The 27,479-nt window shown below is 54.2% G+C and overlaps 1 protein-coding gene and 2 long non-coding RNA genes across 4 annotated transcripts; 1 reads left to right on the plus strand and 2 right to left on the minus strand.

The window, feature by feature from the left end:
• Nucleotides 1-725: 725 nt before the first annotated feature.
• Nucleotides 726-6,093, minus strand: ZFP36L1 (ZFP36 ring finger protein like 1). The gene is made up of 2 exons (XM_045823393.1): nt 5,878-6,093; nt 726-3,512 (listed from the first exon to the last, which is right to left on the minus strand). The coding sequence occupies exons 1-2, from the start codon at nt 5,932-5,934 to the stop codon at nt 2,553-2,555; spliced, it is 1,017 nt and encodes a 338-aa protein (XP_045679349.1). The 5' UTR covers nt 5,935-6,093; the 3' UTR covers nt 726-2,552.
• Nucleotides 6,094-9,070: 2,977 nt separating this feature from the next.
• On the plus strand, nt 9,071-19,363 carry LOC123808967. The gene is made up of 3 exons (XR_006783858.1): nt 9,071-9,278; nt 18,480-18,550; nt 19,079-19,363. It is a non-coding gene; the product is annotated as an uncharacterized LOC123808967 (long non-coding RNA).
• Nucleotides 19,364-25,101: 5,738 nt separating this feature from the next.
• LOC123808966 lies at nt 25,102-27,233 on the minus strand. 2 transcript variants are annotated; one of them, XR_006783857.1, is made up of 4 exons: nt 27,154-27,233; nt 26,736-27,037; nt 25,489-26,405; nt 25,102-25,382 (listed from the first exon to the last, which is right to left on the minus strand). It is a non-coding gene; the product is annotated as an uncharacterized LOC123808966 (long non-coding RNA). The 2 variants fall into 2 exon arrangements; XR_006783856.1 differs by having other exon boundaries at nt 25,489-27,037.
• Between the last annotated feature and the right edge of the window lie 246 nt (nt 27,234-27,479).

Consider the following 27,479-nt stretch of genomic DNA (forward strand, 5'->3'; position numbering starts at 1 on the left):
GGCATCTGGCCTTGGCTCGGTTGCTTCTAGCCAAGGAGACAGCACCCTTCCAAAGGTGACAGTTTCCCCACTCTGCCTGGCATCAGGGTATCACAAAGACTAAGGGAGTGAGACCTAAAGACAACTTCCTGTTATGCTGGCCTTTTCAATACCCACTTCCCCTGAACAGCCCTCCCAGTGCATAAGCACAAGTCAGATCCAGGTGAAACCGCCCCCATCCCCGGGGCCCTGAGATTGAGCCCCTCACCACCCTAGGTGCACCTCTCTGAGCCTGTAATTCTTCATATCCACTCCAAGTAGTTCAAAGATAGGGCTTCAGGCCAACTACCCATGGGAAAACGAGCCTGGAAGCAGCCACATCCCTCACCCAAATCCATGTTTGCTGGTGTGCCATGTGCTAGGTCTCTCCTCCACCGTTTTGAAACCCCAAATGCCATCCCCAGGCTATGCAGAGAAGCCCTGTGCTTTGGCAGCCCTGAAGAACCTGCCTCCACACAGGTGGGCAAGGCTGGCCCCTGGTCAGCCACCAGCACACCAGGCAGGTAATCCAGGTAAGTACAGGCTGTTTTGCAATAAACCTCCACCCCACCCTCTCTGAGCTCAGCAGACTTCTAGCACCATCCACCAAGGGAGCTAGCCAGCCATCGGTCAACCTGCAGCCCACACAGGAGACAGGCCTACAAAGTAGAACCCCAAACCAAGTAAAACCAGCTTCACCATCAATGTTTCTTGAAAAAAAAAACAAAAACGGGGTTTATTGATTTTTAAACTGCAAATAGTCGTTACAAAAAGTTTTTTTTTCTTTTAAATAAATTCACACAAAGAAAGAGAAATAGAAAGCGACGGTAGTGACCAGCAAGAGGAATAATAATTACATTCATCTTAATGTGTGTGTGCCAGTTCTGTTCGCCTCGACATTGGACAACTCTACACCTGGAATCCAGAACCTTAGATCTGCGATCGGAATGTCTTGAGATGGGCACGTGGAAGTCAAAGGGCTTCTCTTTTTTCCCCTTTTAGAAGCTATACACAGAAAGTTGTCTTCCTTCTGTGCTGTCACAGAACTTCTACATACATTCTCAGTCCTAGTTGTGAAAGGCCTTAAGAGAAAGAAACTCAATTTGCAGTCCAACACAAAGGGGGGAGATTTCTAAAATAAATAATCCAACAGTTTTTTGCATTTTTTTAAATTAATTTTTCATTTTTTTAAAATAAAATAACCAAAAAAGTGTAAAGTTACAAAAATGTCGTTGAAGAATAATATATTAAAACTGTGGAAAAAAGGGAAAAAGACACGTCACAAAATTTTAAGATTAATATGAAGATCATAATTTAACATAAAAGAATATATTCTATGGATTTGTCATCCCGATAAATATGAACAAAATTAACAAAAAAAAAGCATAGTTTGGCAATAAATACGTTTTGATAAGTTAAATAAGCTTTTTTATATTGATGTGCAGTGACAAGCAAAATTTTTGCTCTCCAATTTCTGAAAGTTATATGAAGTTAAAAACCCAGGGAAAAAAGCATGGCGTGAGTGCTCTAAGGGTAGACCTACGGTATTCTAGAGCAAAACCATTAAAGCTACTTCTACGGGAAATCGTTTTACACAGATATTGTATGTGGAATGAATACCATTAACTCTCACCCCTTACATTTTTTTTAGCTTTTCTCTCTTTTTTTTGTCATTTTTTTTTTAAAGATGTCACATATGAACTGGGGAACTTTAGCACCAAAATCAAGTCTCTCATAGTCCATCTAGCTTCCCCTTCCTCCCCACTTAAAAAAAAAAAAGAAAAAGAAAAAAATTAAATCACAAAGTCCCACTTCTGTCACAATCTTCATCCACTTTTTTGTCTTCCTTCCTGTAGACCTACTAGAACCCAGGCAAGATTAGTCAACAAAGGTTCAGGTCGGGAAGAAAAAAGGTTTTGAACGTCTAGCTAGGTTTCCCCGAAAACCCAAGTCTGGCAACAACTCTCCCGAGGGGTGTGGGGCGGGTTCACTGGGGAGGGGAGGAAGTGTGTGGGAGACTGAAACGAAGGAAGGTGCAGTTGTGTCGCCAGTGGAGGGAGCTGCTGGTCTGGGTCCCCCCTCCCCCCCCATGGGCAGAGGCTCTGGGAGGCCCACGGGTGCCCTCTGGCGCTGAAGAGGTAATGTAGTCACAGTGACAAAGTTAGATTACAAGGCACTAAGTTGCTTCTGTAAACTGTTACTGCTTTTTCTTTTGTGATTTGGCACTTAAGGCTTAAGCCAGGGGGGGAAAGGCATCTACTGACAAATATGGTACTTGTCTGTTATGCATGGTAAGTGGGCTATAAAATCAAGGGAGGGGGTTCAAACCAGAGGAAGCTACTGACAAATTGACTTGTCCTTATGTTAGGGGGTTAAAAGGGGCAGAGTAGGGAGCATTCCAAGGTTCTAGGGGAAAGGGATTGAGCTTAACCTTGTTAATGTCAGGGTTGTAGGGGAGGTCTGGGAGAGAGGGGTAGGGGGTGCGGGTATGGGGTGGGGCGGTGGAGTGGGCAGGGGTCCCTCCCTACCCTGGCTTAGTCATCTGAGATGGAAAGTCTGCTGAAAATGGGCAGGCGTCTTGAGTTGTCCAAGGTGGGGGAGTCTGAGCCACTGTGGCTGCTGCTGGAGCTGCTCAGGTAGCCCTCCTGGTCCGAGAGAGAATCCTGAGGGCTAGGGGGAGAGTCAAACATGTGAGGGGACTCGGACATGGGCCGGAAAAGGAAGGTAGTGGGAGAGCCACCCCCGGGCAGCCCCATGCTGGGGGCGAAGAGGCTCGCCAGCTCCTGGCTGGAGAAGGCAAAGGGGTTATTGGTGCTATCGGGCAAGGTGGGCGAGCCCAGGAGGTCATCGGCGCTCAGGATGGGGGGTGGGGTGATGGACGTGGGGCTGTCCAGCAGCCCTGTGGCAGCGGCGGTGGCAGCGGCACTGGGAAACCCAGCAAAGCTAAAGCTATGCTGGAGACGCGGACGGTCGGCGGAGAGGTCCCGGGCCCCGGCCAGGGCGCGGCGCTCCTCGGCATTGTGGATGAAGTGGCAGCGGGGCCCGTACGGGCAGAAGCCGATGGTGTGGAAGGTGCGGCACAGCTCTGTCTTGTACTTGGGGTGGCGGGTCAGGCTTCGCAGCTCATGGATGCCATGTGCGAACTGGCACTTGTCCCCGTACTTACAGGCGCCATTCTCCTCGAAGGGGCGGCACAGCTCCGTCTTGTAGCGGCTGGAATTGACCTGGCCGCTTCCAGGCTGCTTCTGGGTGGGGAGCAGCCGCTCGCCCCCTTCTGAGAAAGAGCGGTCTCGGAAGCGGCTATCCCGAGAGCTCAGAGCTGGGGCTGGCTCACCCTTGAGGCTGCTGAGGAGCTGGTTCTGGTGGAACTTGGAGCTGGGCAGGGTGACAGAGTGCCTCCGGGGGAAGCCCCCACCAGTGGGGGTGCCCACCGCCTTCCTGTCCAGCAGGCAGCCCCCTGTGCTGGGAGTACTATAGTTGAGCATCTTGTTGCCCTGCAGGAAAGAGAGAGGAGAGAGGGGATGGTCAGTGACAAGGCTGTCCACCAGGCCCAGAGAGAGCAGCCCCCACTGAGGGCAGCCCCCTACAATCAGAAACACCTCTAAGGAACCACCCTGCCCATGCCCTGGGATAGCCCCTCCCCTCCTCTCCCACAGAGGAGCTACAGGTTTACTTCGGTTTCCCCCAAAAAGCCCTCCATATCCTGTCCCCAAAGCTACCACTTATATCCATAAAACCCAATATCCTTACTTCCCAAACAGATTCCTCAGCTCAGGACACCTCACATTATGCAGACCTCTCTCGACCGCCCCTCCCCCTAACGAAAGCAGGTCAACTGGAGGAGTCCGAGCGCTCCAGCCCCCTCTGAGCAGTCCCTGCTTAGATGACCACCCCCAAACCTGGCCTAAGACTCTTCACTTCCCCCTTCAGAAGTGTTCCCTTCCTTTGGCAACAGGTTTCCAAACTGCCTTCACTTTTACCTTGGGGGGCGGGGGGCGGCAGGCAGTAGCAGGGGGGTGGAAGAGAAATCCCCTGTCCCCCGTCTGGGGCTAGGCAGGGAGAGAGATGTGATTCCTAAAAGTAAAACTCATTTCCCCACGCTCCGGAGAGAGTTGCCTTCCACAGCTCCCCCCATCCCCTCCACTGGGAAGATGCCTTTGCAATTAGTCTTCTGGCTCCAAGAGCAGGGTGGAATAAGAGCACCAGTGTTTAATCTTTAACGCAAAGCTGCGGGTGGGAAGGAAAAAGAAAGCACCAAATCCCCCCACCCGCCTGCCAGTCAATAATGGGTTTGGGCGGTGGGGGCAAAGCCACCACAGGCAGGTTTCTGTTCCAAAGGGACCCGTCACCTGCTCAAACTGTACCCAAGATTCGGAAAGGGTGCTGGGGGAGAAGGGACCTGGGAGTTGGCTCCCAGCCCATGTGGGTGTCATTGTACAAATTCTAAAGTTGGTCCCCTAGGATCAGCTGCGGGGGATCGGGAATCTGTAACAGCAACCACCCCACGGAGAGCGGATTACAGGAACCAAGTTGAGAGCCGGTTCCCAACAATGAGGTTCATTTAAAAAGTCCTGTGGGGGGAGGGGGAGGGGGCAAGAGAAAGAGAAATAGATCAAAGAGCGAGAGAGCTGGGAAGAGAAGGAAGAAGTGCGGGGAGAACTCAGGCAGCCGCCAGGGCAACTGGAGTTTGGGTTTGGGAACGCGCCGGGAGGGAAAGAAGCTGAGATTCCAAATTTTTGATGTTTCTCTTCAGCTCCTCGGCGTCCCTGCACCCCAACCCCGCAGCCCTGGGGCCCTGGCAGCGGCGCCGACTGGAGAAGCAAGCTGGGAAGAGAGAGCAACATGACCCAACGTGTTTGAAAGGCAAAAATACTTTAGCAATTAAAAGTAGCCTAGCAGCTTCCCTATTTCTTTAGGAAGAAAACTGAGGAGAGGTAGCGAAGAAAAAAACTAACACCCATAGGCTTGCTTCCCTATGTACACTTAAACCGCCCCCCTTGACCATTCCGAGCTTAAAACTTGCTTCTTCTCACTCTGGCTGGCAAGCTACACCGCTTAAGGACGCCCCCATTAAATCCTTCCTCGCGAAGATCCCTGAATTCAGACCAGCATTTGTTATCGTGTCCCCCTCACCCTCCATGTCTACGAGCCGCAATCCCCCAGAAAACAAGCAGATGGGTCTACCGAAGTCCTACTTTCACCCCCAAAGTTTGCAGTACGACCGCCTATCCCAAGAGGAAAAGCCTGGCCGAGCTGGGGCCAACTGAAGCCCCGCTGCAATTTTGCAACATCCTTTTGAATGACAACTCTAGGCCTTTTCTTCGCGGATTCCAGCCCCTTCAAATCAGAAGAGAGAAAATCTCCCAGCAAAACGCCCGGAGACTCACTTCACCAAGGGAGCCTCTTCCCAACCCCACCCGCCCGCAATGCGTCCAACGAGACTCGAACCCTCGGACGGCGGCGATGCCCAGAGCACACACCGGGAAACCGAGCGCACCAGCGAAACTGGGCTCAGGCAGCACGTGACCACCCCCCAGTGCCCCAATCCAAGCCAGCGCCTGGCGCCCCTCGGGGAGCCCCGCCACGCAAACTTCACTTCACCCCCGAACACTCTGGTCTCCGGGCTGCATTCCCATGCAGTCCGCGCGCAGGGGCTGTTTCAACTCAAACGGTGGGTCGGAGAGGACCAAATTCCTTCAAACTGGGGAGGAGGGGAGGACGGGGCGGAAATTGAAAAGCTGCCTAAGCTCTCTCCCTTTCCCCTCTGCTTTCCCAGGCATAAACTTCTGGGGGTTCTCTTTTTCAGGCAAAAGGGAAAAGGGAAAATCTTTGAAAAGCAAATGCTCCGCCCCAACTTACCTTGCATAAAACTTCGCTCAAGTCGAAGATGGTGGCAGACACGAGGGTGGTGGTCATCGTGGGCGCTCGCACGGGGCAGGGACGAGGATCTGGTGTGCCGCGAAGGTCCCGGTGCGGGGAAGGCGCAGCCTCCGGCTCTCCGGTCAGGAGTCCCACACGCCTGCTCCCGGGGCCCCTCGCCTTTCTGACTCTCTCCGGCTGCGGCGCGCGAAGACCGATTTATAGTAGATCAGGAGAGGAGGAGTTTAAACTTATTTAAATAAGGAAGAGGAGGAAAAAAAGTTGATTGACACTGAAGTTGAATCAGCCATGCGGTCAAACTCGGGGGAAAAAAAAACTTTCAAAAAGAAGAAGGGGGAGGGGAGACGTGAAAAGTAGGCGAGGGAGAAGAAAAAAAAAAAAAAAAAACACCTCCCAGCCGCGCTCAACTTTTTTTTTTTCTTAAAGAGGAAAAGTTTGGAGTCCGCTCGCTTCGCTAGCCGGCGCCCTTCTCCCCGGCCGCGCTCCCCTCCTTTGTCAGCCGGCGATCTGGGTTCTGTGACATCACTCATTCCACCCTCTTCGGGGTTCTTGTTGTCGTGTTGTTGTTGTTTGTCGGGCAGGAAGGCGGGCTCAACTTTCTCTTTTCGCGAGCGGGAGCCGGAGCCTGCCCCGAGCCCCGCTGCCGTTTCCATCTTGAGCGGATCTTTCTCCAAACTTCTCCAAGCGCCCCGCACGACTTGCTCTTTCCGAGTGGTCGTCGGCGCTCGGCTCCCCTCCGCAAACCTGGCCGGGCGAGGAGATTGAAATTGGGAAGTTTGGGACGTACAAAGCCTTCAACTCTAGGGTTCCACGTTTGGTTTTTTGGTGGTTGGGTTTTTTTTTCTTTCTTTCTTTCTTTTTTTTTTTTTCAGCTGGCGGGAATGGGGCGGGGAGGGTGGGAAGGCCCGGGTAGCGAAAACGACCACCGCCCGGGCGGATGGTTTATTTTAGCAGGATTGGGAGTTGTATTTATTTCGCGCTCCTAATCTTTAAACTCCTTTATAAAGTAAACCTAAATCTTCGTGAACGCCCTCTCCTCCCCCCCCCGCACGCAAAACCCACCCAGTAACACAACTTTCCACGCGCGCTCTGAACCGGGGCTGCGCCGAAACAGACGCACGCACTCACGCCTAGACGCTTAAACAATGAAAAAAGTTACTTTGACAAGAATGAAGGTAAAGAGGTGGGGGAGGCCGACACTTAACTTATTGTTGTTCCTCCCCCGCCCCCTCCGGAACGGAACATATGGCTTGTCACGCTGCGCTGTTTGGGCGGGATGGGGGGGGGGGGGAAGGGGGCATGGGATCCTCGAAACCAAAAGGCCTCGGATAGAATGTTACTCCTTCCAACACTGTAAAATTGTATTTATTTACTGCTATATTCGGATGCCCCTCCACTCACCCAAATAAAAAGTTGCTAACGTGTTCCCCACCCGCCCCCGCGCGTTCTCGGGTGTGCTGAGACGAGGGCCGCGGCGGAAACCGCAGGGCTGCGTTTTTCCTATTCCCCCGCGCGCCCGGCCGCCTGCACAGCCCTCGCACGTTTCTTCCCAGCACTGGAGGCCGCCGGGTCTGTTATGAAACCCCGAACGCTGAGTGGCTAAGAGCGGGTTCCATTGCGATGTAATTAGGTCACCCCATTATGAGCACGTTTCTTTGGAAAAGACTGGGCGGGCCAAGCAGAGCGCCGCAGTCGCACTCTCACCATGACTAGCGCCACACACACACACACACACACGGACACGCGCGCACACTCACATTTTACTGCATTTCTTATTTATTCGTCAGCCTCCGGGCAAACCCAGGCAAAACTTTCAATCACAACTGTTCTAGGAACGGCTGTTTTTCATCTCTGCGAAACACACAGCTTTTGCTGCAGCGACACCACACCGACGTGATCCCCAGCCCGGCCTGCTTTCATTTGTCCGCCCTCTTTGACTGAAATGGATCGCCCCGTTTTTAACCCGGCCGCTGCCCCCTGCCTTTTCTGCTGCTGCTGTCCGGCCGCCTGTTGCTTCCCTCCCTTTGCTCCCATTTTGCAGCTTTTCACGAAATCTGGCAAGCGCCAGAGAGGGAAATAACTTCCATCCACCTTAATTTAAATCAATCAAATGTAGGTTTCTTTCTTACAGGGATGTTTGCTCGCCCCTTTCCCCAGCTCCAAGAAGGGGGGTGGGAGGCGGCTTCGCGCAGTTTCTTGGTGATGAGGTAATGAGTTCCAGATTTCAGCGCAGAGTAGGGCGCGCGTTAAAACCACAAGGTTAGTCTGCGTCCTAATGTGAAGCTATTTCGGTTTCTCATTCCCCAGCCACCGCCCCCCTGGGCCCATTGCTCTAACTCTGGAGAGTTCAAGAAGCTGTGCTGGGGGGAGGGGAGAGGTGGAGAAGCCGCGGGTAAGGGGGCCCGAGGCGGGCGGGATCTTCTTCCCCGCCCGGGGCCCGGCCCGCACCCACGGCTCCCCCTCTCCGGGGGGCGGCGCTTTCCCCCGCGGCTGCGGGACCGGCCCGAGCACCACCAGCGGCCTCGGCGTCCCGCGCTCGTTAAAAAGCCTCCCCCCCCACACACACACACCCTCCCTCCAAAGAGAACCCGATTCCTCGAATTTCCTCCGCTTTTCCAACTCCCAGAAGGCGCTCCCCTCCCCCGCTCCCGGGGACGCGGGCTCCGCGGGGCGGCGGCCGGCCTGGCCCGCTCGCCCCGGACTTGTTTACCGGCCCCGCGGCCCGACCGAGTTTGTTCCAGCTCTCAGAGCCGGCCTCTATAATTAAACCCTTTTTTTAATTGTCGGGTTCAAACGTCATTTCGGGGACTTTCCAAGAGTGAGGGAGCCGAGGGGAGGGAGCCAGCCTCCTTAACCCTTCGCTGACCCGGCGTCCACGCCGCGGCGGGCGGGGACAGCGTCCAGCAGGGCCCGGCGGGGGGCGGGGGGGCGGGGGGGGCCGGGGGCGTCCGGGCCTGGGCCAGCCGGTCCCGCTGAGCCGTGCTCCGCAGGTGCCCGGCGGTGGCGGGAACCGCACAGCGAGCCGCGACCCGGGCAGGAAGCCCGACGGGAGGCCTGCGTGGCCCTCCCCGCCCCCGGCGCTGGGCAGCCCGCCCCCCGGGCCCGTCCCCGCGCCGCGCGCACCCGGGCCGCCCCTTCACCTGCAGCGCCGCTTCCGACTGCGGAGGGGGCGGCGGGCCCGGTCCTCCCGCCGCGGCGCGGCTTCCGGGCCCTCGCTGCTCGCCCGGAGCGGGTCTGCGCGCAGAGGGGGCCCGGCCCGGTACTTCTGGCTTCGGGGTGTTAGGTTCTGTGAAAGGGGGAAAGTGAAAGCCCTCGGAGTTAGGGAAACGCGACGGATCTATTCACTGACCAGTCCGGACCCCGGGCGCACCTCGAGGCAGGTGAGAGTGGGGGGCGCCGGGCCGCCGACCCCCGGGGCCGCTGCACCCCGGACCGCCAGGCCTGGTCGCCCGGCGCCTTCCAGGCGCTCCCTCCCCAGGGTCCCAAGCTGGCCCAGGCTGCAGCTCGGGATCCGCCATCGCAGATCCCTGCGGTGTTCCACTTCCTCCCCGGCTTCGGGTCATTCGCAAAAATCCCCCAAATCCTTCGGACTGGGCTCCGCCACCCCCCACCCACCCTCTGCTACCTGAAACCCTGGGACAGCCGGGAAATCCCTGGATTAGAAGGTGGGGGGCGGGGGGCAAGCGCTGCCAGAGAGGTGTCTGGTTTAGATTTAATTACGGAATGCAGATTCCTCGGGTTGCACCCAGGCCTCGTGAATCAGACTTTTGGGGCGGGGCCAGGAATCTGCATTTTAGTAACTTTTCTGCTAGTGACCCAAACACTAAGTTTTAAGATTCTGTGTGTCAAAGCCCTGGCCTGGCTGGTGTAGCTCAGCGGATTGAACACTGACCTGCAAAACGAAGGGGTGCTGGATCGATCCCCAGTCAGGGCACATGCCTGGGGTCACAAGGGGCAGCCACACACTGATGTTTCTCTCCCTCTCTTTCTCCCTCCTTTCCCCCTCTCTAAAAATGAATAAATAAAAATCTCGGCCATTCTGAATCCAAACCTTGGCTTTGTGACTTTTTCAAGACACTAACCAAAGCCTCAGTTTCCTCATCTCTAAAACAGGGATGACGATAGGCTAAAATTGGCCAGTCAAGCACCTAGTTTCAGCTCTAGCTGAAACCTTCAATACGCCTAGACATAGTATGTGAACCCAACCATTTCTGGGGCCTCATGATTTCTGGGAAGTAATCATTCTGCAAAAGGATTCTTCAGGATAGTTGCCCATGAAACTGGCCAACGGGACGATTTTGATCTGTGTCACTTTCTGATCCCACCTTCACCCCTGGGTCAGGCAGGCCCCAAGGCCTGGGAAAAAGAGAGGGCCCCAGCTGCAGGGTCTAAGGCATGAGCGCTGGCTTAGAAGTCAGGAGTCTTGGATTCGAGAGCTGCTTTGTCTGTGGCTCCGCTCGGCGGACCATTCCCTCCTCTGGGTGTCAGCGTGCTGACCTGTAGAGATGGAGGGGGTTGGACCAGACCGGTGGTGGTGTTCAGACAGCACTCTGAGTGGAATTACCTGGAGAGCTCTGGAAAACACACATGTGCCCTGCCTGCCTCACTCCACCTCGGAAGGTTCTGCCACAGTTGGTCTGGGGGCAAGGCCCAGCATTCGCATTTCCTAAGCTCTTCAGATGATTCTATTACGAAGCCAGGAAACGCTCGATTCCGTTATCTTAGAGCAGTGGTTCTCAACCATGGGTGACTTTGCCTCCCAAGGAACGTTCGGGGGTGTGTAGAGAGGTTTCGGTTGTCACGGCCGGAGGGGGAGGTCAGTACTGCCGGCGTTCAGCGGGCAGAGGCCAGGGGTGCTGCTAGACTTCCTGCAGGGTACAGGGCAGCCCCATAACAGAAAGATTTTTCTGGTCCAAAATGTCAGTAGTACCAAGATCGAGAAACTCTATTTTAGCGTTTTTCCCCCAATTCCAGGTTTTCTATATACATAGTTAGGCTCCACCCGCACCCTCCCTGAAACCTCCGTAGGGCAATCCAAGTGATCTGTTTCAAAACCTAGATCTGATCTCGTGTTCCAGTAGCCAAAAACCCTTGGCTAGCCATCCCTGTTCGAACAAGAACCGAATTCGTAGCCCAACCAGATCCACTCCACGCCTCCAGCCTCCTCTCCCCCACCACCGCCTCGCTCACCCCTCGGGGCACCACTCCCTGTGCTCTAGTCACTTTCAGGTGACCACTAACCATCCTTCCTCCCGCCCCAGGGCTGTGATGCACAGCACTTCTTCTATCTGAATTGAGCTTCCTTTGACCAAAATCAATTCTCAATCCTCCTCTAGAACCCAGCTCAAGCGCTATTTCCTCAGCCATTCTTGGTTCCCGCTCCCTACCATCAAGGCAAAGGTGCCTGCTTCCTCTCTTTGGCCCTCACGGATGTTTATTTCCTTCCAAGTAGTTCAGTTTGTGAATTGGCATTCATTCATATAAACTTGGACTTTTTAATTTAACATACAGTAAAATTGACCTTTATTGGGTCAGTTTAGTTCTATGAACGTTACCATGTCGATAGATTCGCGCAACCACCACCTGATCAGAAACAGAGTGGTTCCGTCCACCCCTCGCAGTCACGCCGCGCCCGTCTCTCCCTCTGTGGGCCACCCATCTGTCCTCTGTGCTGCACGTCTGCCTTCTCCTGAGTGCTGTGTGAGTGGGATCATGCAGTCTGTGGTTTCACACAGCATGATGCCTCTGAGGTGGACCCATGTTGTTGCCTGTGTTAATGGCACACACATTCCTTTTAGTTGAAAAATAATGTTTCACTGTGGGTGTGTACCACCAATGTTTTGTCCATTTATCTTTTGGAGGGCATGGGATTATTTTCAGTTTGGGGCCATTGTGAATAAATAGAGCTGCAGGAAACATTTGTATCCCGATTTTTGTGGGAACATAAATTTTTATTTCTCTAGGGTAAATAACTAGGAATGGGATTGCCAGGTCATATGGTAAGAGTATAGTGAAATTTGTAGACAACTGCCAGGTCATATTCGAGAGTGGATATAATATTTTGCATCTCTAAAAGCAATATCTGAGAGTTTCCAGTTGCTCTGCTTCCTTATCTGCACCTATAATTGTATTTTTTATTTTAGTCATTCTAATAGGTGTGTAGTAGTATCTCATTGTTTTCATTTGCATTTTTCTAATGCATGATGATGTTGGACATCTTTCGAAATGCTCATTTGCCCCCTGTATGTCCTTTGGTGAAGTGTCTGTTCAAGTCTTTTTGTCCATCTTTAAATTGCTTGTCTTCTTACTGTTGAGTTTTAAGAGTTCTTTATATATTCTAGATATAGTTGCTTTGTCAAAATGTGATTTGCACACATTTTTTCCAGTTTGTACCTTATCTTTTCATTCTCCCAACAAAGTATGTTTACAGAGCAAAAGTCTTTAATTTTGACGAAGTCTAATTTATTGGTTTTACATACTCTGCATCAAGCCTTCCGTGTCACGTCGCAAGACTCTTTGCCTAACCCTAGGTCAGCATTGTCTGTTTTCTTCTAAAAGTTTCATAGTTTATATTTTACATGTGTATCTATGACCCATTTGAAGTTAGTGTTCGTGTAAAATGTGAGATTTAGGTTGAGGGAACTGGCTTCATTCTTTTGCTCACGGACGTCCATTCCCATCAGCGTTTGCTGAGATGACCAGCATTTTCCCGTGGACTTGCGTTTGCACCTGGCCCAAACTCGGTTGGCATCTTGGGACAGGTCTCTTTATTTGTCCCATCGATTTGAGTGTCTGCCCCTTTGCCAGTGCCACCATGTCTTGATTATTGTAGCCTTAAGTAAGTCTTAAAGTTAGGTGTTGTAATTCCTCCAGCTTTATTCTTAATTTTCAAAATTGTTGTAACTATTCTAGTTCTGTTGACTTTTCATATAAATTTCAGAACCACCTTGTCTGTCTCTACCAAAAAAAAAAATCATGCTTGTATTGTTATTGGAACTACATTAAGTCTACATCTTGGCATCTTGACAACGTTGAGTCTTCTAGTCCATGAACATGGTGTGCCCGTTAATTTAGGTCTTCTTGTATTTCTTTCATCCGTGCCTTGTAGTTTTTAGCATGCAGATGTTATATATGTTTTGTTAGATTTGTACCTAATACTTCTCTTTTGGGGGGAAACTACTGTAATTTTTTTTAAATTTCAGTTTGCAGTTTCTCATTACCAATTCCTAGAAATATAGTTGACTTTTGTATAGTGCTCTTGTACTCTATAATCTTAGTCACTTTAGTTATAAGAAGGTTTTTGGGTAGATTGCTTGAGTTTTGTTTTTACATGTTTGCTTAGTTTTTTAACATAGACTATCATTATCTGCAAAGCAAGAGTAGTTTAATTTCTTTCTTTTCATATCATGCATTATATGTCTTTTTCTCGTTGCCCTGTTTAAGGCTTCCAACGTGGCATTGAAGGGGCGTGGTGCAAACACACACCCTGACCTTCACCCCATCCTGGGAGAGAGTGTGTAGCCTTTCACCATTGCGTATGACGATCGTTGTGGGGTTTTGTACTCATTTCACTTTCTGACGTCTCCCTTCCCACCGGGACGTGCTCCAGCCATGCTCCAAGAGCAGGCTGTCTCTACTCTCAACTCAACCCTCGGTGCCTGGCACAGTGCCCAGCACACAGTAGGCCATCGATAAGTAATTCTCTACCTTAGGAACATCGCCAGTCTGTGTGACAGACAACACAGAATCTTAGCTGAACGTGCTGCACAGATATCACAAAAAAATATATAACCACGCAATAAATACTCCAGTGGACCCAACCAGGCATGGCCTGGTGGAGGGTGGAGTCGGCCATGTTAGGCTGTCGAGCGTCTGTGGATCGGCTCGCCGGCACGCCGTCCCGTGTCAAAGACTTCGTCCACGAGGGGTAGTTGACTGCAGCAAAACAATCATTTTAGATTGAGAACATTCCTTTGCCAAGGGGAGTTCAAACACAAAGCTCTCCGCTCTGAAACACAGGGGCTTTCAGGGTAGAGAGTCCCACTGCTCTGAAATCTTAGGCCCTCAGACGGGTGGGGTTGCTTCGCTAAATTTATTTCAGCCGCTTATAGCAACAGAAGGGGGAAGAAGGGGGCGGCTGCTCGCACACCAGCCCTGGCTCTGGGGTATTAATATCTGCCAGGTCAGGCTTTTATTTGGGTTTTGTTTTACCTTTTGGGGGTGGGGAGGCAGGCAACAGGAATATCTCGGCTGCATTGCTTGAGCTGTGGTTTCCCACCTTTCTCCCTGTGAGCTCACTCCCCCCACCCCCCCAAGGCCACATCCAGCCCGCTGCTCCCCTGCCTGGCCTCCGATAGCTCTCTGTTGCTCTGCCCAGCCTTGCGGGGAGTGGGGGGGGCTTTCTCTGCAGTCTCATGCAGACACCGCTGACACTAGATGTTCTCCCCTTCCCAGAAGGGGTCTGAGCATGAAGAGAGAGAGAGAAATTGAGATTGAGATTGAATCTGTTTGCTTTCTGGCACAAGCGTGGACTAGGGAGACTGGAGTCTTTGTCCCCGGCCCCCAGCAGAACCCCCTCCCCAGTCCCACACCTCCACCCGCAGCAGCTCCACGACTTGAATCTCGGAGTTGCTGGATATGAAACCCAGGCCTTTTTGTCTCTGTGTTCCTTCTCCTCGGCCTCCCCAAAGCACTGAACGCGCCTTCTCCGTGCCTGATACCTCAACAGTCTCTTCTGTGTCGCCTGCCCCAGGCCCCTAGGTAGCAAAAGGAGTTCAATGAAACCACTGTGTTGTTTTTTAGAAACCTGCTCTTGTGCTGAGTTTGGCATGCTCTGTGGAGCGCAGGTCAATTACTTCCCACGGATGGGGGAAACTGAGGCACAGGAGGGGAGGTGGCAGCAGGCAACTGCCCATGGCCGGGAGGTGAGGTCGGCGTGCGCAGACTGGCTCTAGGAGGTGCTGGGCCTGAAGGAAGGCGGGACTCCCTGGGTGGGACCTGGCTGCTCCGTGCACACCATATGAAGTGCCCACGAGGAATAGGGGACGCACAAGGGAGCTCGAAAACCTGTGCGCTCGAGACCTGAGGGATTCCATGAGAACTCGGGGAAGTGCCTCACACGGTGCCCAGCCCATGGGAACCTAACAAATGCTGGTTTGACTTCTTGGCAAGCTCCTGCTTCCTGGGTCACCAAGAAAGCAGGGTGAGCAGCATCTGTCCTCTCCACTCCCCCTGCCCCCAGGAACACTGCACCGGGACTGCTGGGCGGGGGAGGGCCTGCTACAGGAGCTGGGGAGAGGCCCCGGATGAAGCCTCTCCGGGGGGTTCTCGCTTCAAACTAGGGGGTCTGCTCCAGCGTCATCAGGGGTATAGCACATACTTGTAAAGTGCTCACAAGTAAACCAAGTTCCTATTTGCCCCAACGCCGGCCAGTTTGCTTTGGAGTGATCCCCTAGTCCAGACTGGAGCAGACCCCACCCTGGGGAGCCGTCCCTTTGAGGAGCAGGACCCACCTCCCCAGCCAGAGCAGGGATCAGACAGCTCTTGGAGGGTCGCCACGTGGGCAGCCGGCAGAGGAGAGAGGATGGACGTTTGCCACGGCCCTGTGACTTCTTTAGATCTGAGTTTCTCCCGCCAACTGCACCCTCCACCCCAGGGCGGGGGTGGGGGGAGGGGAGAGGGACTGCAGGCCCCCAAACCAGGGCCTGCCCTTGTCTGACCAAAGGCAACCAGATCTGCTGCAGCTGTTCAGTGAGAGAACAAGCTCTCCCAGAGACCAGGGAAGCAGCTGGAGAAAGATTCCTGCCAGCCCGGGGGTGTAAATATTTATACAACGTGGTGCGTGGGAAGAGGCTAGGCAGAGGGAGGTGGCAGGAACGGGCGGCACTGAGACCACAGGTCTAAGGAGCCTGTGCTTTAGCCTCAGGTGGGAAGGGAGTGGTAGCTGGGATCCTAATCTCCACCCGAATTCCTACATCAAAGAGACCTGGTCCTTACCCCCAGCTCTCCTTGCAGAGTTGAGGGCAGAACTTAGAAAAAAAATGCATCCCCGGTCCCCTAACCGGTCTTCCTGTCCAGGATGACCCTTGAACCAGAGATAAACCAAACCCACAGGGCTCAGGAGTTGGGGCCTGGAGGCTCCTGGGTCTTACGGTTCTAGGGTCTTAATAAATACTGGATTCCAAGAGTTGGACTCTAGGGTGGGAAGCTTAGAAAATATAAGTAAACTATAAGCAGAACAGAAAGTATAAGCAAAGATTTTTCTCAGCCTTCTATATTATCAATAGTATTTTTCTAAAGTGGCAGAGAACATTGTGCATTGATGAAGATGATGAGGAGGAATGGATGGGACCTGGCAAAAGGTGTGGAGGGTGAGGGGGCCCTCGTGGCACTTGCAGAGAAGCATCTGGCCACCGCCGTCACAGCGCCCAGGAAAAGAGGACAGTGCGATGCGCGTCCACCTGGTGCTCTTGGGTCCCAGGATGCGTCGCAGCCCCAGGTGTGCTCCAGCAGAGGACTCGGCCAGCGCCCAGTGGCACTGACACCCCAGGGTGGGAAGCAAGCCTGGGCCTGGGGCAACAGCCAGATGGACTCCAGTCAGTTTGCCTCGGACAGCTGGGGAGCAGAGCCAGGGCACTCCGCACGCCCCTCCCCACCACTCCAGACCAGGAGGGGTGCGGCTGCAACTTCTAGGATTTCTCCGCCACCACGCCCATCGAGAAATGCCACCTGCTTCTAGCAGTACCAGAGCTGACCCTCAGGACCTCTCACAGGTGGGGTTTGTGTTGCCCCCAAGAGCCTTTAAGATACCTCAGCCCGTTCTTGCATTCCCCGTGTCCTGAAAACGCCCGTTGGCCAGGCGTGGGGGGCATTGGACGGAGGGACTTTCTGCTGGAAAATGGCCTGTGTCTCCCCAGCAGACAGCTCCAGATGCTCAGGCCAACTTCAGCCAGACAGCATGGATCAGAGGATCCCAGACTCCCCCAAGAGGCAGGCCCTGTGCAGCAAGGCATCCCAGCCACAGCCCAGAGCTCTACAAGTCATGTGTGCCCAGGGCTGCACCTCCCCTGAGCCCCAGCCTTTCTGGGTGGAACCTGGTGAATCCCCTGCCTGTCCACCCACCCTGAGCCCCAGCCTTTCTGGGTGGAACCTGGTGAATCCCCCACCCATACACCCGGAGAAGGGCCGGTTCTGTGGCTTCCCTGAGCAATGGGGCCCAGGCCCACACAACATGGACGAAACACCATCTGCCCCCAGCCCTCAGCCCTGGCCTGGCAGCCGATGTCCACCCTCACAGGGGGAGCCTCTCTCCAGAAGGAAGCTCCTCTTCAAAGGACACCAGAGCTGGGGGAGACTCTTCAGACACCCAAGTCCTCTTCTGCCTCCGTGGCCCTGCCTGCCGGCTGTGGCCTCCTCCTTGCCAGCACTGCTTAAACAGATGAGCAGCAACAAAGCCTGTGTGGCCCAAGGAAGTCTTCAGGGGAAAGAACTGAAGCTGAAGGAAAAGGGCGGTGGTGGGGGGAGGGCTGTAAGAAATGGGAGAGGAGGGAAAGTCAGGAAACAGACAAAATAAACCATCCGGGAATCCAGATGTAAAACAAGGAAGGCCAAAAGAAAATGTATGCTAAGAAGGCCACGTAGGGTGGGGAGGGGAATTGAGAATGAAAAAGGAGAAGGGGGCAGTTATAAATATTCCAAAGAGAGAAGAATGTGAAAGCAAACAACACCAGAAAAATAAAAAGTGGAGACCCAGGAGAAAAAAAGAGGCAGCAATGACTCTGAAACAACTACTTTGCCCCTCCACCAGCCACGCTCATTTGCATTCCGAGTCTTACTGCTTCTTGTGGATTCCAGCCTCTTCTGAACACTGAGCAAAGACCGTCCTAGAAAAGCGCGCTTTTCACCTTGCTTTTTGCTCTTCCTACAACTCTCCCAGCGTAACTCAACTGTTGCTGTCCTGCAGCATGAGGACTGATGGCCCTGGGGCGAGGCGAAAGCCCTACCGGTTCCTCCCAGTCAGGTGGCTTCCATCAAGGTGCCCTCTGGAGGGCTCCCCGGAGCATCTGAGCGGGAGGAGCCGCGGGGGCGGTCAGGGGAAGCACTAGGTGTGAAGAAGCCATGTTATCGGCTTTGCATATTCCAGGAAGGGGCTTATCCAGCCACCTCTCCGAGGACCAGGGCTAAACCCACCCACAGAAACCGCCATCCCAGAACAGCAGGCAGCCACGGAAGACTGGCAGAGCCAACTCTATGCACAGCCAGAGGTGGCCCAGCAAGTGCCACTTTTGGAAACAACTTGGACGCTTTAAATTAATTTCCAAGCATTGCCAAGGAGACTTAGGATAGCCACAGCTTTCCCACTGTTGCAACTGACAAACGGTTACTTTAAGTTCACTTTGTGTCCACAAACTGAGCGCGGAGAGACTGGTTCAGTTCCCTTTTTCTGCTTGGCCTTGTTGAGCCCTCTGTTGCCTCTGTTCTTCTGTGAGTTAGCCAATGCCTCTCTTCTCAGTTTTTGCTTGGGCTTTTCCATTCCCCGCACTTAATCAAACCCACCTCCGCCCACTCTTCTGTTTCTCCAGGGCAGCAGTGGCTGGGAGAAAGCTGAAGCAAACCAAGGCAAAACTGAAAAGCAAAGGCAGTAAAACTGCAAGTGAGTTTGGTTTAGCACGCAGCTTTGGCGAACTCGGGCCATCTGCAGTGGGTGCGGTGGGCTCGGAACAGACAGGGGTCTGGGCCTCCCCAAGCCGCCTAAACCTGCTCCGCCAGAGCTCAGCCACGGGGAAGCCACTCAGGCTGAACTCCCGTCGACTGGGACAAAGAAAATGGTGCCCGTGCCAGCCTTTCTCCCTCTAAGAATTCTTAAGGGCTTGACCTTGCTTCTATACCTTCTGTAAGTCCCATTTTGCTTCTCTCAAAAACCGAGCGATGTGACAAAATATACAGAAGGGATAATGTCTAGGTCATGGCCTTAGATACTCAACCCAGTTTCTTCCCATCCTTCCTAACCTTCAAACCTGTCCCAGTCCTATAATCTATGACTCAGACGATTATTTAACTGTGAAAAAAGACAAACCAGGAAATTAGAGGCTGAATGACCTAAAATTTATTCCATTCAGCTGAGCTAATCACCTAGCAAGGGTGTGTATAATAATAAGTCATAATATCTCTGTTCTGGAAGATGCAAACACTGCAGGAAGAAAATGCCTGGTGACTGCGCATCCCAACTTGTCAAGATTTGTCCTCAAAAGGGTGAGTGTCTGGTCCTTAGCCAAGTCGCCTAGCAGTTCGCCGGCCGAGCCTCAGCGCTTCGGAACCAACGCGCCGCAGTGGAGAGCCCCCGCAGCTCCGGCTGACGGGCTCCCGTCCTGGCTGTGCCGCGTCCTGGGCCAGCGAGGGGCTCACCTGCCTTCTCCGAGTCTCCTCCACTGTGAAATGGCAGTGACAGTAATACCGGTCTCCCGGGGCTGCTGAAAGGACAGACGAGCAGAGCTCTTGGCACATGTGAGCAGCCCCCCTCCCCAACAGCACCCCTAGTCAACTGTTGCTGTATGTTAAACAGTGAGTTGGCAAGACCGCGAAGGTTGGAGGCCCCACAAAGTGGGGTTCCACGGAGTCCCTGGAACAGAGTCAAGTATCCTGAGCAGGAGAGAGAAGACGGTCCCAGGGGAGGCCAGGCAGCTGGCGGGTGGAGCGCCGCACGCAGAGCCAAGGACAGCCACTCACAGGCGGGACCTCCGCGTGGGTGGGAGGACGCTGGGGGCTGCCCTGCGGTCCTCCCGCATTAGCTCAGCGGGGCTGCAGCCCCACCCTCGCGGGTGTTCACCCGGCCGTGAAACTCGGTGCACGCTGACCCTGCACCCACTACGAGCTCCGCTCTAACCGGCGGAGAGTTGCAGCGCGCTACAAAGGGCTTAGTGGCCCCAGGCGCTTCAGAACCAAGCGCGTCTGCCCCAGTTCAGAAACCTGCCCTTTTAGGAGCTAGGCTGTAAGGACATGACCAGAGGCTGAGACATTTTTATTTCTTAGAATTTTTATTTCTTATTGCCTTAAGAAGAAAAGGCAAGAGTTTCTAAAGCGTTCTGGAAGTGTGAACACCAACTGACTCTTGGTGACATTTAGGTGGTATTGTTCATTTTTACCTGCAACGAGGACAATGTGGTTAAGTGTGACGAGTCCTTTTTTAAGCGCTGCATACTGAAGTACTGAAGATGACGTGCTCTGACACACAGGATTTGTAGTTTGCCGTGTATAACGCGCACCAGTGGTGGTTGTGCGTATTACACAAGGGCTTGTTATACCCATTGGACATGACCATTACACGCATGTATAATACACATCCTTATTTTTCCCTCAAAAAAAATTTGGGCAAAAAAGTGTGCATGATACAGGGATTCTTGTCTTTACTGGCTCTCATAACACAGTATTCACTTCCTGAGGACCAGCGCCCTTGCCCGAGAGAGGCGGCGGTGCGGGGAGGGCCTGCAGGGGCGGGGAGGGCCGCAGAGCGGGCGGGCGGCCGCGCCAGCGCCTCGAGCCCTCCGGCTCCGGGCCTCTCGGGCAGGGAAGAGCCTTCCGAGGGCCTGCTGTCCACTTCGTGTTGCTTTTGAACTGGGTGAAAATGGCTTTTAAATGGATTTCAATGTATTTTAAGCCACAACGAACTGTTGGTTTGTTTTGTTTTGTTTTGTTTTGTTTTTACCCTAGTAGAATGGGCAAGCTACTCAACCTTTCTAAATTCACTTTCCTCAACTGGAAAATGGGGGGCCGTCACCCGGCCCCTGTTTTCTAGGGTGACGGCAGACGAGGCAGATGTGCGCCCGAGTGCCCAGTGCCATGGGCACAGCGCAAGGGCGGGTCCGGTGCGAGGGGTTTGGCGAATGCGGGCCTTCGCCCCGAAGAACAGAACGCAGTGGAGCCAGCCGGTCTTGGGCGCTCGGGCCGAGTCGTCGATGCCGCCCTTAAACGTCCACATTGAAAGTCGAGGCCCACGTACTCTGGGCTCGCTTTGCTGCAGGCGTCTGCCTGGATGTCACCCCCTCCAGGTGTCACAGAGAAATCACTGCTGTCTTCGTCCCTTCGCAGAAGAGCCGCCCCTGCTCTGGGGCAGATCAGGCCACGGGGGATGGAGCGCCCACTGCTTTCTCTCTGGGTGAAGAACGAACTGGAAAACGAGGAACAGGGCTCTGCCCACGCGGTGCTGTTGCTCGGAATGGTGAAATGCATTTCGAGAAAGCAGGCCTTCAGCAGATCAACGCATACCCAAAGACGGAGCCAGCGGGGTTCGGGTACGCGGACCCAGAGCAGGCCCTGTTCTCAGAAGCACCCTTCGCAGGGGCCTTCTGGGGCCTTCCCCGCTGAGCCTGGGGCAAGCGGTCATGAAGGTTTCCAGACAGCAGGGGGCAGCACAACACACCCTCCCCAGTCACAGGGACCTGCCAAAGGGCCAGGCAAGGTGACCTGGCCACAGACACATTTACCCCGAACAAATCTGAGTAGCCACGGCATGCTGAGGGAGGAAGCCCAGGCCAGGCAGGGGTCCCACACGGCCAGTTTTTAAGTCTTTGCCACTTGCCCCCAGGCAACTGGGTAGTGGCTTCCTGTGAGACAAGTGTCAGGCAGAAGCAGGTACTTGGGACTTCAGGTAAGAGATGGGATCTGCCCTGTACCAACCTGCCCCACACCCAGCCTCTCCTTGCCGCCACTGCCCACTGAATCCTGCAAAGTCTCTGGACCCTCTTCCCTAGGAAGAAACAGGAGGGGGGGGCGCCCAGGACAAAGTGCCAATGTTCTCGAGAGGTCCTTGGGCTCGGGACCCTTGACATGCGTTCATGGGGTTATTCTAAACTCCCAAAAAAGCCCTGGCTCCAGAAAACAGAGCCGTCTGAAGACAGGAGTGAAGGTTACAGGCTTTGCAGTCACTATGCCTGGGTTCAAATCCCAGCTCTATTTACCAGCCCTGTATCAATAGGTACCGAGGTACTGAGTCCCCTGTGCCTCAGTTTCCTCCTCCGGGTAATGAGGAGGACAGTGGCTGTACAGGGCAGAGCTGTTGCTTGCGACAGTGGCTGGCAAGTAGAAAATTCTCAATGAATATCAGCAAGGCCTCCTCCTCAACGCAGTGGGGATGTGCGACTCCTGACCCCACAGGTCCCGGGAGAAATAACTGCACTAAAGGAAGTGTAAAGTTCTCATAGAAAGCACTCAGAGACATGCGTAGGAGACTGCTCTCAACACAGACCAAGAGCCCCCCCCCCAATCTGTGTTTCTTTCCATCAAAATGCAGCAGCTCAGGTAACCCCCAGGCTGTGAAGGCTTCCTGGAGCAGAGCCCTCTGAAGTCTGCAGCCGGTCGGGCTTACCCGGCGTTTCCCTGGAGGGGGAGAGGGAAACAGGCACCGGGCACAGCCCTCCTGTGCTCACTTTGGGTTTTGTGCAGGACGAGCAGAGGGCGCCGCTCAGATCTCAGCTGGGTTTCTCACGTGCGTGGCGTGGGCCAGAGGCTCAGAGGCAGGCAGACGGCTGCCCTGTGCCGGACAGGCCTGCCCCAGAGCAGGCGCGGAGCCTGCCAGCCTCGGCAGGGCTGGGTTTCTCGGAGAAGGGGAGGAAAGGGTTAAGCCCACTCTGGACTCTGGAGGAGGGCTCTGCTGCTATAAACAGTGAGCCAGGGGAGGGAGGGAGCTGACACAGGATGTGGCCAGGGCTCGAGCTGTCTGATTATTAACTTCACTTTTATTTGGAGGGGGATTCGATTCTCTGTTTTACTTCCCATCAAGGAAGTGAAAGCCCAGGTCTCGGAGGGGCCTGGTTTCAAATTGTTTTGTCACAGCTCATTTATTTTTCCTCTTAAATAAATAAACAAAACCACCTCTTTGTTTTCCCCTTAATGAGCGCTCAGCAAATCATCTGTGGGTGAGGCATGAAAGGGGTTTTCTGGAGTCCTCCGGAGGGCACTTCTGGCTGACTCGCAAAGGAAAAAAGGATTCCTCCTTCGCCTCAGCCTTCCCTCCCAGACTCTCAAGGCACTTGCTTTTTTTCCTGCCTCCTTGCAAGGTCTCAGCCTAAAATGAAGGCCTCGAGCCCAGTTTGGACCTTCCTTGGCTGGGTCTCGGGGCCTGATGTGCTGACAGCCATCCCGTGTCACAGGCGCCAACCCAAGGCCACAGGGAGGAAGTAACCGAGGCGAGACTCAGTGGTTGGTTAGTCCTCTTGGTCCAGCCAGGGCCCACGGTTTGGGTTCCTATGGCGCCCTGATATTTACACTAAAAATAACCTAAAGCAAGTAAACACAAAAGGATTCCATGACAGGGCTTAGGAAAACACCAGTACCTATTCCTCTGCCCAAGGTTCAAAACGAGAGCGAGAGCAGGGACTTTGCTTCCAGCACCACAACCTATTCAACAATTTCAGGATTCTCTTGCAACAGCCCTTTCCTAAATGACCCACAGGTGTGAGGCCCACAAAGACCAGCATCACAGCGTCCCTACACTCGCCTCACGGTGCCCTCGGGGCAGCATGGAAAACAGGAGTGCCCTCAGACAGAGGCTCACGGTACTGCAAGTGGGCAAAGGGGGAGACAGGCAGATTCTACGGGAAACAAAGGGAGGGAGCCTGAGGAAGCCTTCCTGGAGGAGCTGATATTTGAGCTAGACCTTGAAGGGTTGACAATATTAAGGAGAAAGAATATTCTAGAAGCTGAAAAGTACCCAAGTGACAGAGAGACATTATCAGTGTGTGAACGTGGCCTGGAGGGCTTGTGGCTCCTCAAATAGCATTCTGAATGCACGTTAAAGCCCTCCTGTGGGGAGGGGCTGGAGGTTGAGTCAGCCTGGAGGATTCTGCTCCAGGCTGCCGTCCTTGACCCCTGGCTTGGAGACGCAGGACCTGTGAAGGAGTCGCACTTTGGGTTGTGAGCACCACCCTGGGATAAGCACCCCACTGGCCTGACACTCGGCAGGGGCTGACAAACACCTGAGGACCAGTTGGAGCAACTTCTGCTTCCTCTGACGCTGTGCCCTTTGCACGTGGGGCATGAAGAAAGATGCCTGGGACAAATCCAGTGCACTTACAGAAGCTCGGGCTCCTAATGGCTCATGGAACACGGTTTCCCAACAGCCCCGGGGAAGTTGCCAGGGTCCAAGGTTTTCTTGAAGTGCTTAGAAATTCCTCCTCATTCCCACGGCATTTCAGCCTCCAGACCCTGTGCTCGCCCTAGGCTGGCCGGGGAGAGGGTTAAGTGCTCTCGAAGATGGCTGCCTTGTTTTGCACTTCAGAGGGGGTCACGGGAGGTTGCCCTTTGCCTCCGGGGATGCAGTCAAGGTCCTGCTGCCTTCCCTGGCACTCTGCCCCAGGTGGCCTGACACAGTCTCCTCCCCTGGACGTCCTGCAGTCCCAGGCCTCCAAACCTTCCAGGCCCAGGGTGGGCCAGCCTCCAGCGTGAGGCCATGCTCTGGAGGGATGAAGCAGGGAGGGCCTCTCAGCGACACTAGGGCCAGGGGTACACACCATCTGAACCCTTTTAGCTTCTCAGAACGTCTGGGTCCAGTGGGCCAAAGCCGAGGCTGCTGCTTGGGACCAGATCCCTTTGTATTTCTTGGCTCCTGACGGAGGCACCCCCATGGGCTGGTCTTACAAGCAGGCCTCCTAAGGCTGCTCCACCTGAAGCCTTTGCACAGGCTCCATGGACGTGGTCACACTGCCCTCCAGTGGCCAGCCCACCAAATAGCACATGTGAGCCCTGTTTGGGGGGCGGGGTAATGGCCCAGCGTCCATATACTGGGCTGGCCCCTGATTAGACATGGGCTGCTACATTTGAAAACGTGGCTGTGCTTGCCCCCGGCTGTCCTTTGCCACAGTGGACACTTAGAGAACAGCAGGGGACTTGCTTCCTCCAGGGGTTCTCAAACTTGAGTACGTACCTGAATCCCCTGGAGAGCCGGTTCAAACCCAGATTGCTGGGTTCCACACCCCAAGGTAGAGAACTTACTTTTCTAACAGATTCCCAGGCGCTGCTGCAGCCGCGGGCCACATGGTCCTGAGACCACATTTGCAGAACTACAGGCTTGGCTCTCTCATCCTGTTCCGTAGGTTCGAGTGCTCACTCATTGGCCAACATAACGCACCCTGTGGGCACGCAGGACAAGAAGTGCCCGTGACCACGATCCCACCCCACTAAGTGGGGTTTAAACTAACAGAAGAGACAGACTTGTTTCAACAAATAATCTTTAAAAAAAAGATTCCATTTGAAAGGTGGGGGACATGGTGGGGCCAAGGGGCAGAACACCGAGGTCTATGCATCTGGTACCCAGAGACCTGCCTCTTCAGAAGGCGCCACATTCAGAGAAGGGGAGGAGACACTCTGGACCCTTCGCTGGCAGCCATCTCCTTCAGTGCCCAAGAACGGCGTCCCGCCTTCGGGAACCTCAGCCTGTTGCCCATGGACTTGTCGCTGCCTGAACCAGATCTGCGTGGGCTCCTTCCCAAGGCCTAAAGGAGAGTCAGCTTTGGCAGGTTCGGGTTTGCAAGGTGATGCCGATAAGACGTGGCGTATCATCTCCCCACCCGTGCCCCCACCACTTCCTCTCCTCCTTACCTCGGGGCCAGGACACGGCCATTTTTCTGGGCCGCATTCTTAAGCGCCTCCTGTGTATGGGTGCACTGGAATCACTGTGGTGCCTGGGGAGGCGTGCCACAGGGTGTGAGGCCGGTCCTGCGCTCTCCCTCCGCTCCAGGCACCTTGCAGGGCAGGTAGGAGGGGCATACCGTCCCTGCCCCAGCCTGCTGCAAGCACTGCCGACAGCGCCCCGGGGCAGCCCTTGGGGGGCAGACGGGGCTGGCAGGTGGAAGCCAGGTGCGGGTTCCTCCCACTGTTCAAGAAATTCAAATGTTCCTCCTATCATAAGCCAAAATGGCGCAGAGCACAAAACTATTACCATTCATTTATATGGAAAATATTTTGAGTGCTCCCAGGCCCCCGAACCTACCAAATCATACTGACTAGCACACAAAACCTAAAGTAACACACGGTAAACGCAGGCATACACAAGATACATCGCCGTGAAGCACAGATGCTCACAGGCCTATGGCAACTTGACGCTGGGCATAGTTCCGGGGTCAGGAGCTTGGTGGCGCCACTGCCACCATTCAGGGTGTGTGCAGGCCCTAGGACGCTGGCTGCAAAACAGGCTGAACGCTGCTTTCAGTTTTCACCTGTCCTGACGAAAGCGAAAATCTTCTTGGGATTTCTTTTGGTTGGCGCAAAAAGGAACGTGCTGATGTAGGGCCTCTGTAACAGTGAAGTGGCAGCAGGCAAGCTTTTGAAATATGTGGGATAGTGTATTCTTTTGTGAGGATGCTTGTTGCTTAGTGTCCATGCCAGCTGCAAGGGAGCAGGGTGGGTGAGCCCCTGCTGCTGTCCACTGCGTCTTCGGTCCTCATGCTGTGATGAGGGGGCATCCGCCCACTAGGCCTGCCACCTTACGCAGTCACTTCCTTCCCCAGTTTTCTCACCTGAAAAATGGGGGGTGGGGACGAGTTGTATTAGTTGGTCCCCCAGGGCGGTCTACGCCTAGCTCACGGGCACACAGTTGGAGAGATGCAGGAGCAGAACTCGTCCTGCCTAGTGACCCTACAGAGAGAGGCCTCGAGTTCTTGCCTCCTTGGGGTTTCTTGGGAAGGGAGGGAAAAGCACCAGAAAAATTAGGTGCAGCTTTGACGTTCAACCAATCCAGTTCAAATCCTGGCTCTTCTCCTCACTCACTGTGTGATCTCTGGCAAGTGGCTTCACCTCTCCGAACTTCAACTTCTTCAGCTGAGAAATGGAGATAACATAGCACTTACCTCAGAGGGTTATTCTGAAGATGAATAGTAATAGCTATCACCTATCGACTGTTTGTTCCACGCAAGACACTGAGCTAAGGGTTTCTCATCAATTACACGAGGTCGCGCGAGGAAGCCACGGTCTTACGCCAGCGAAGAGCACAGCTCTGTAATGGGGACCGTGGTGTCATGGGCTCACCACAGCCCGCACCCAGTGCTTGGCGCACATGGGCGCGTTCAGTGGACAGAAGGAGCTTGGCGAGGCCTTGCACAGACGGTGACTTTCATTAGCAGCCCGAGAAGAGGGTTCTTTTGAAGAGGTCCTGCAGCAAAGAGAAATATGGGGGTGAGTGGCCTGAGCTGAGGGCCAGCCCCAAGTCTAGAGCAAGCTGGTGTCTAGTTAGCCAGTGTCCCAGCCGGGATGTCAGCTCTTACTCACTCTTCCCAGAAAGCAGCTAATTAGCCTCCCAGCAGCTAGGAGCTCCCCAGATGAAAGCTGCTTAATACACATGCAAGGCGTGACCCCCATATTTATAACCAAGGTTGCCTGGGGTGAGGAAGGCCCGGGGGCGGAAAGACAGGCCAGATCGGTGCCTCGCCTTCTTTATGACAGAGGTTCTCAGGGAAGCGAGCCTGAGAAAAAGGCTCCGAGGCGGTGGGCGGGCAAGAGGCCACCCAGCCTCTGGGGGTGGGAGGAGCCAGGGGGCTGAGGGGGCTGAGTGCACCACGCCCCAGGCAGCCTCCCAGCCCAGAAGCTCCCAGGCC

Source organism: Phyllostomus hastatus, unplaced genomic scaffold, assembly GCF_019186645.2.
Source record: "Phyllostomus hastatus isolate PE091 unplaced genomic scaffold, TTU_PhHast_1.1 phas_scaffold_501, whole genome shotgun sequence".
Classification (NCBI taxonomy): domain Eukaryota; kingdom Metazoa; phylum Chordata; class Mammalia; order Chiroptera; family Phyllostomidae; genus Phyllostomus; species Phyllostomus hastatus.

What these genes read in the sequence shown, in the direction of transcription:
- ZFP36L1 (XM_045823393.1), bottom strand. Translation starts at nt 5,934, where the DNA reads ATGACCACCACCCTCGTGTCTGCCACCATCTTCGACTTGAGCGAAGTT. An exon ending in TGAGCGAAGTTTTATGCAAG is followed by an intron (nt 3,513 to 5,877) that starts GTAAGTTGGGGC and finishes TCTTTCCTGCAG; the next exon opens with GGCAACAAGATGCTCAACTA.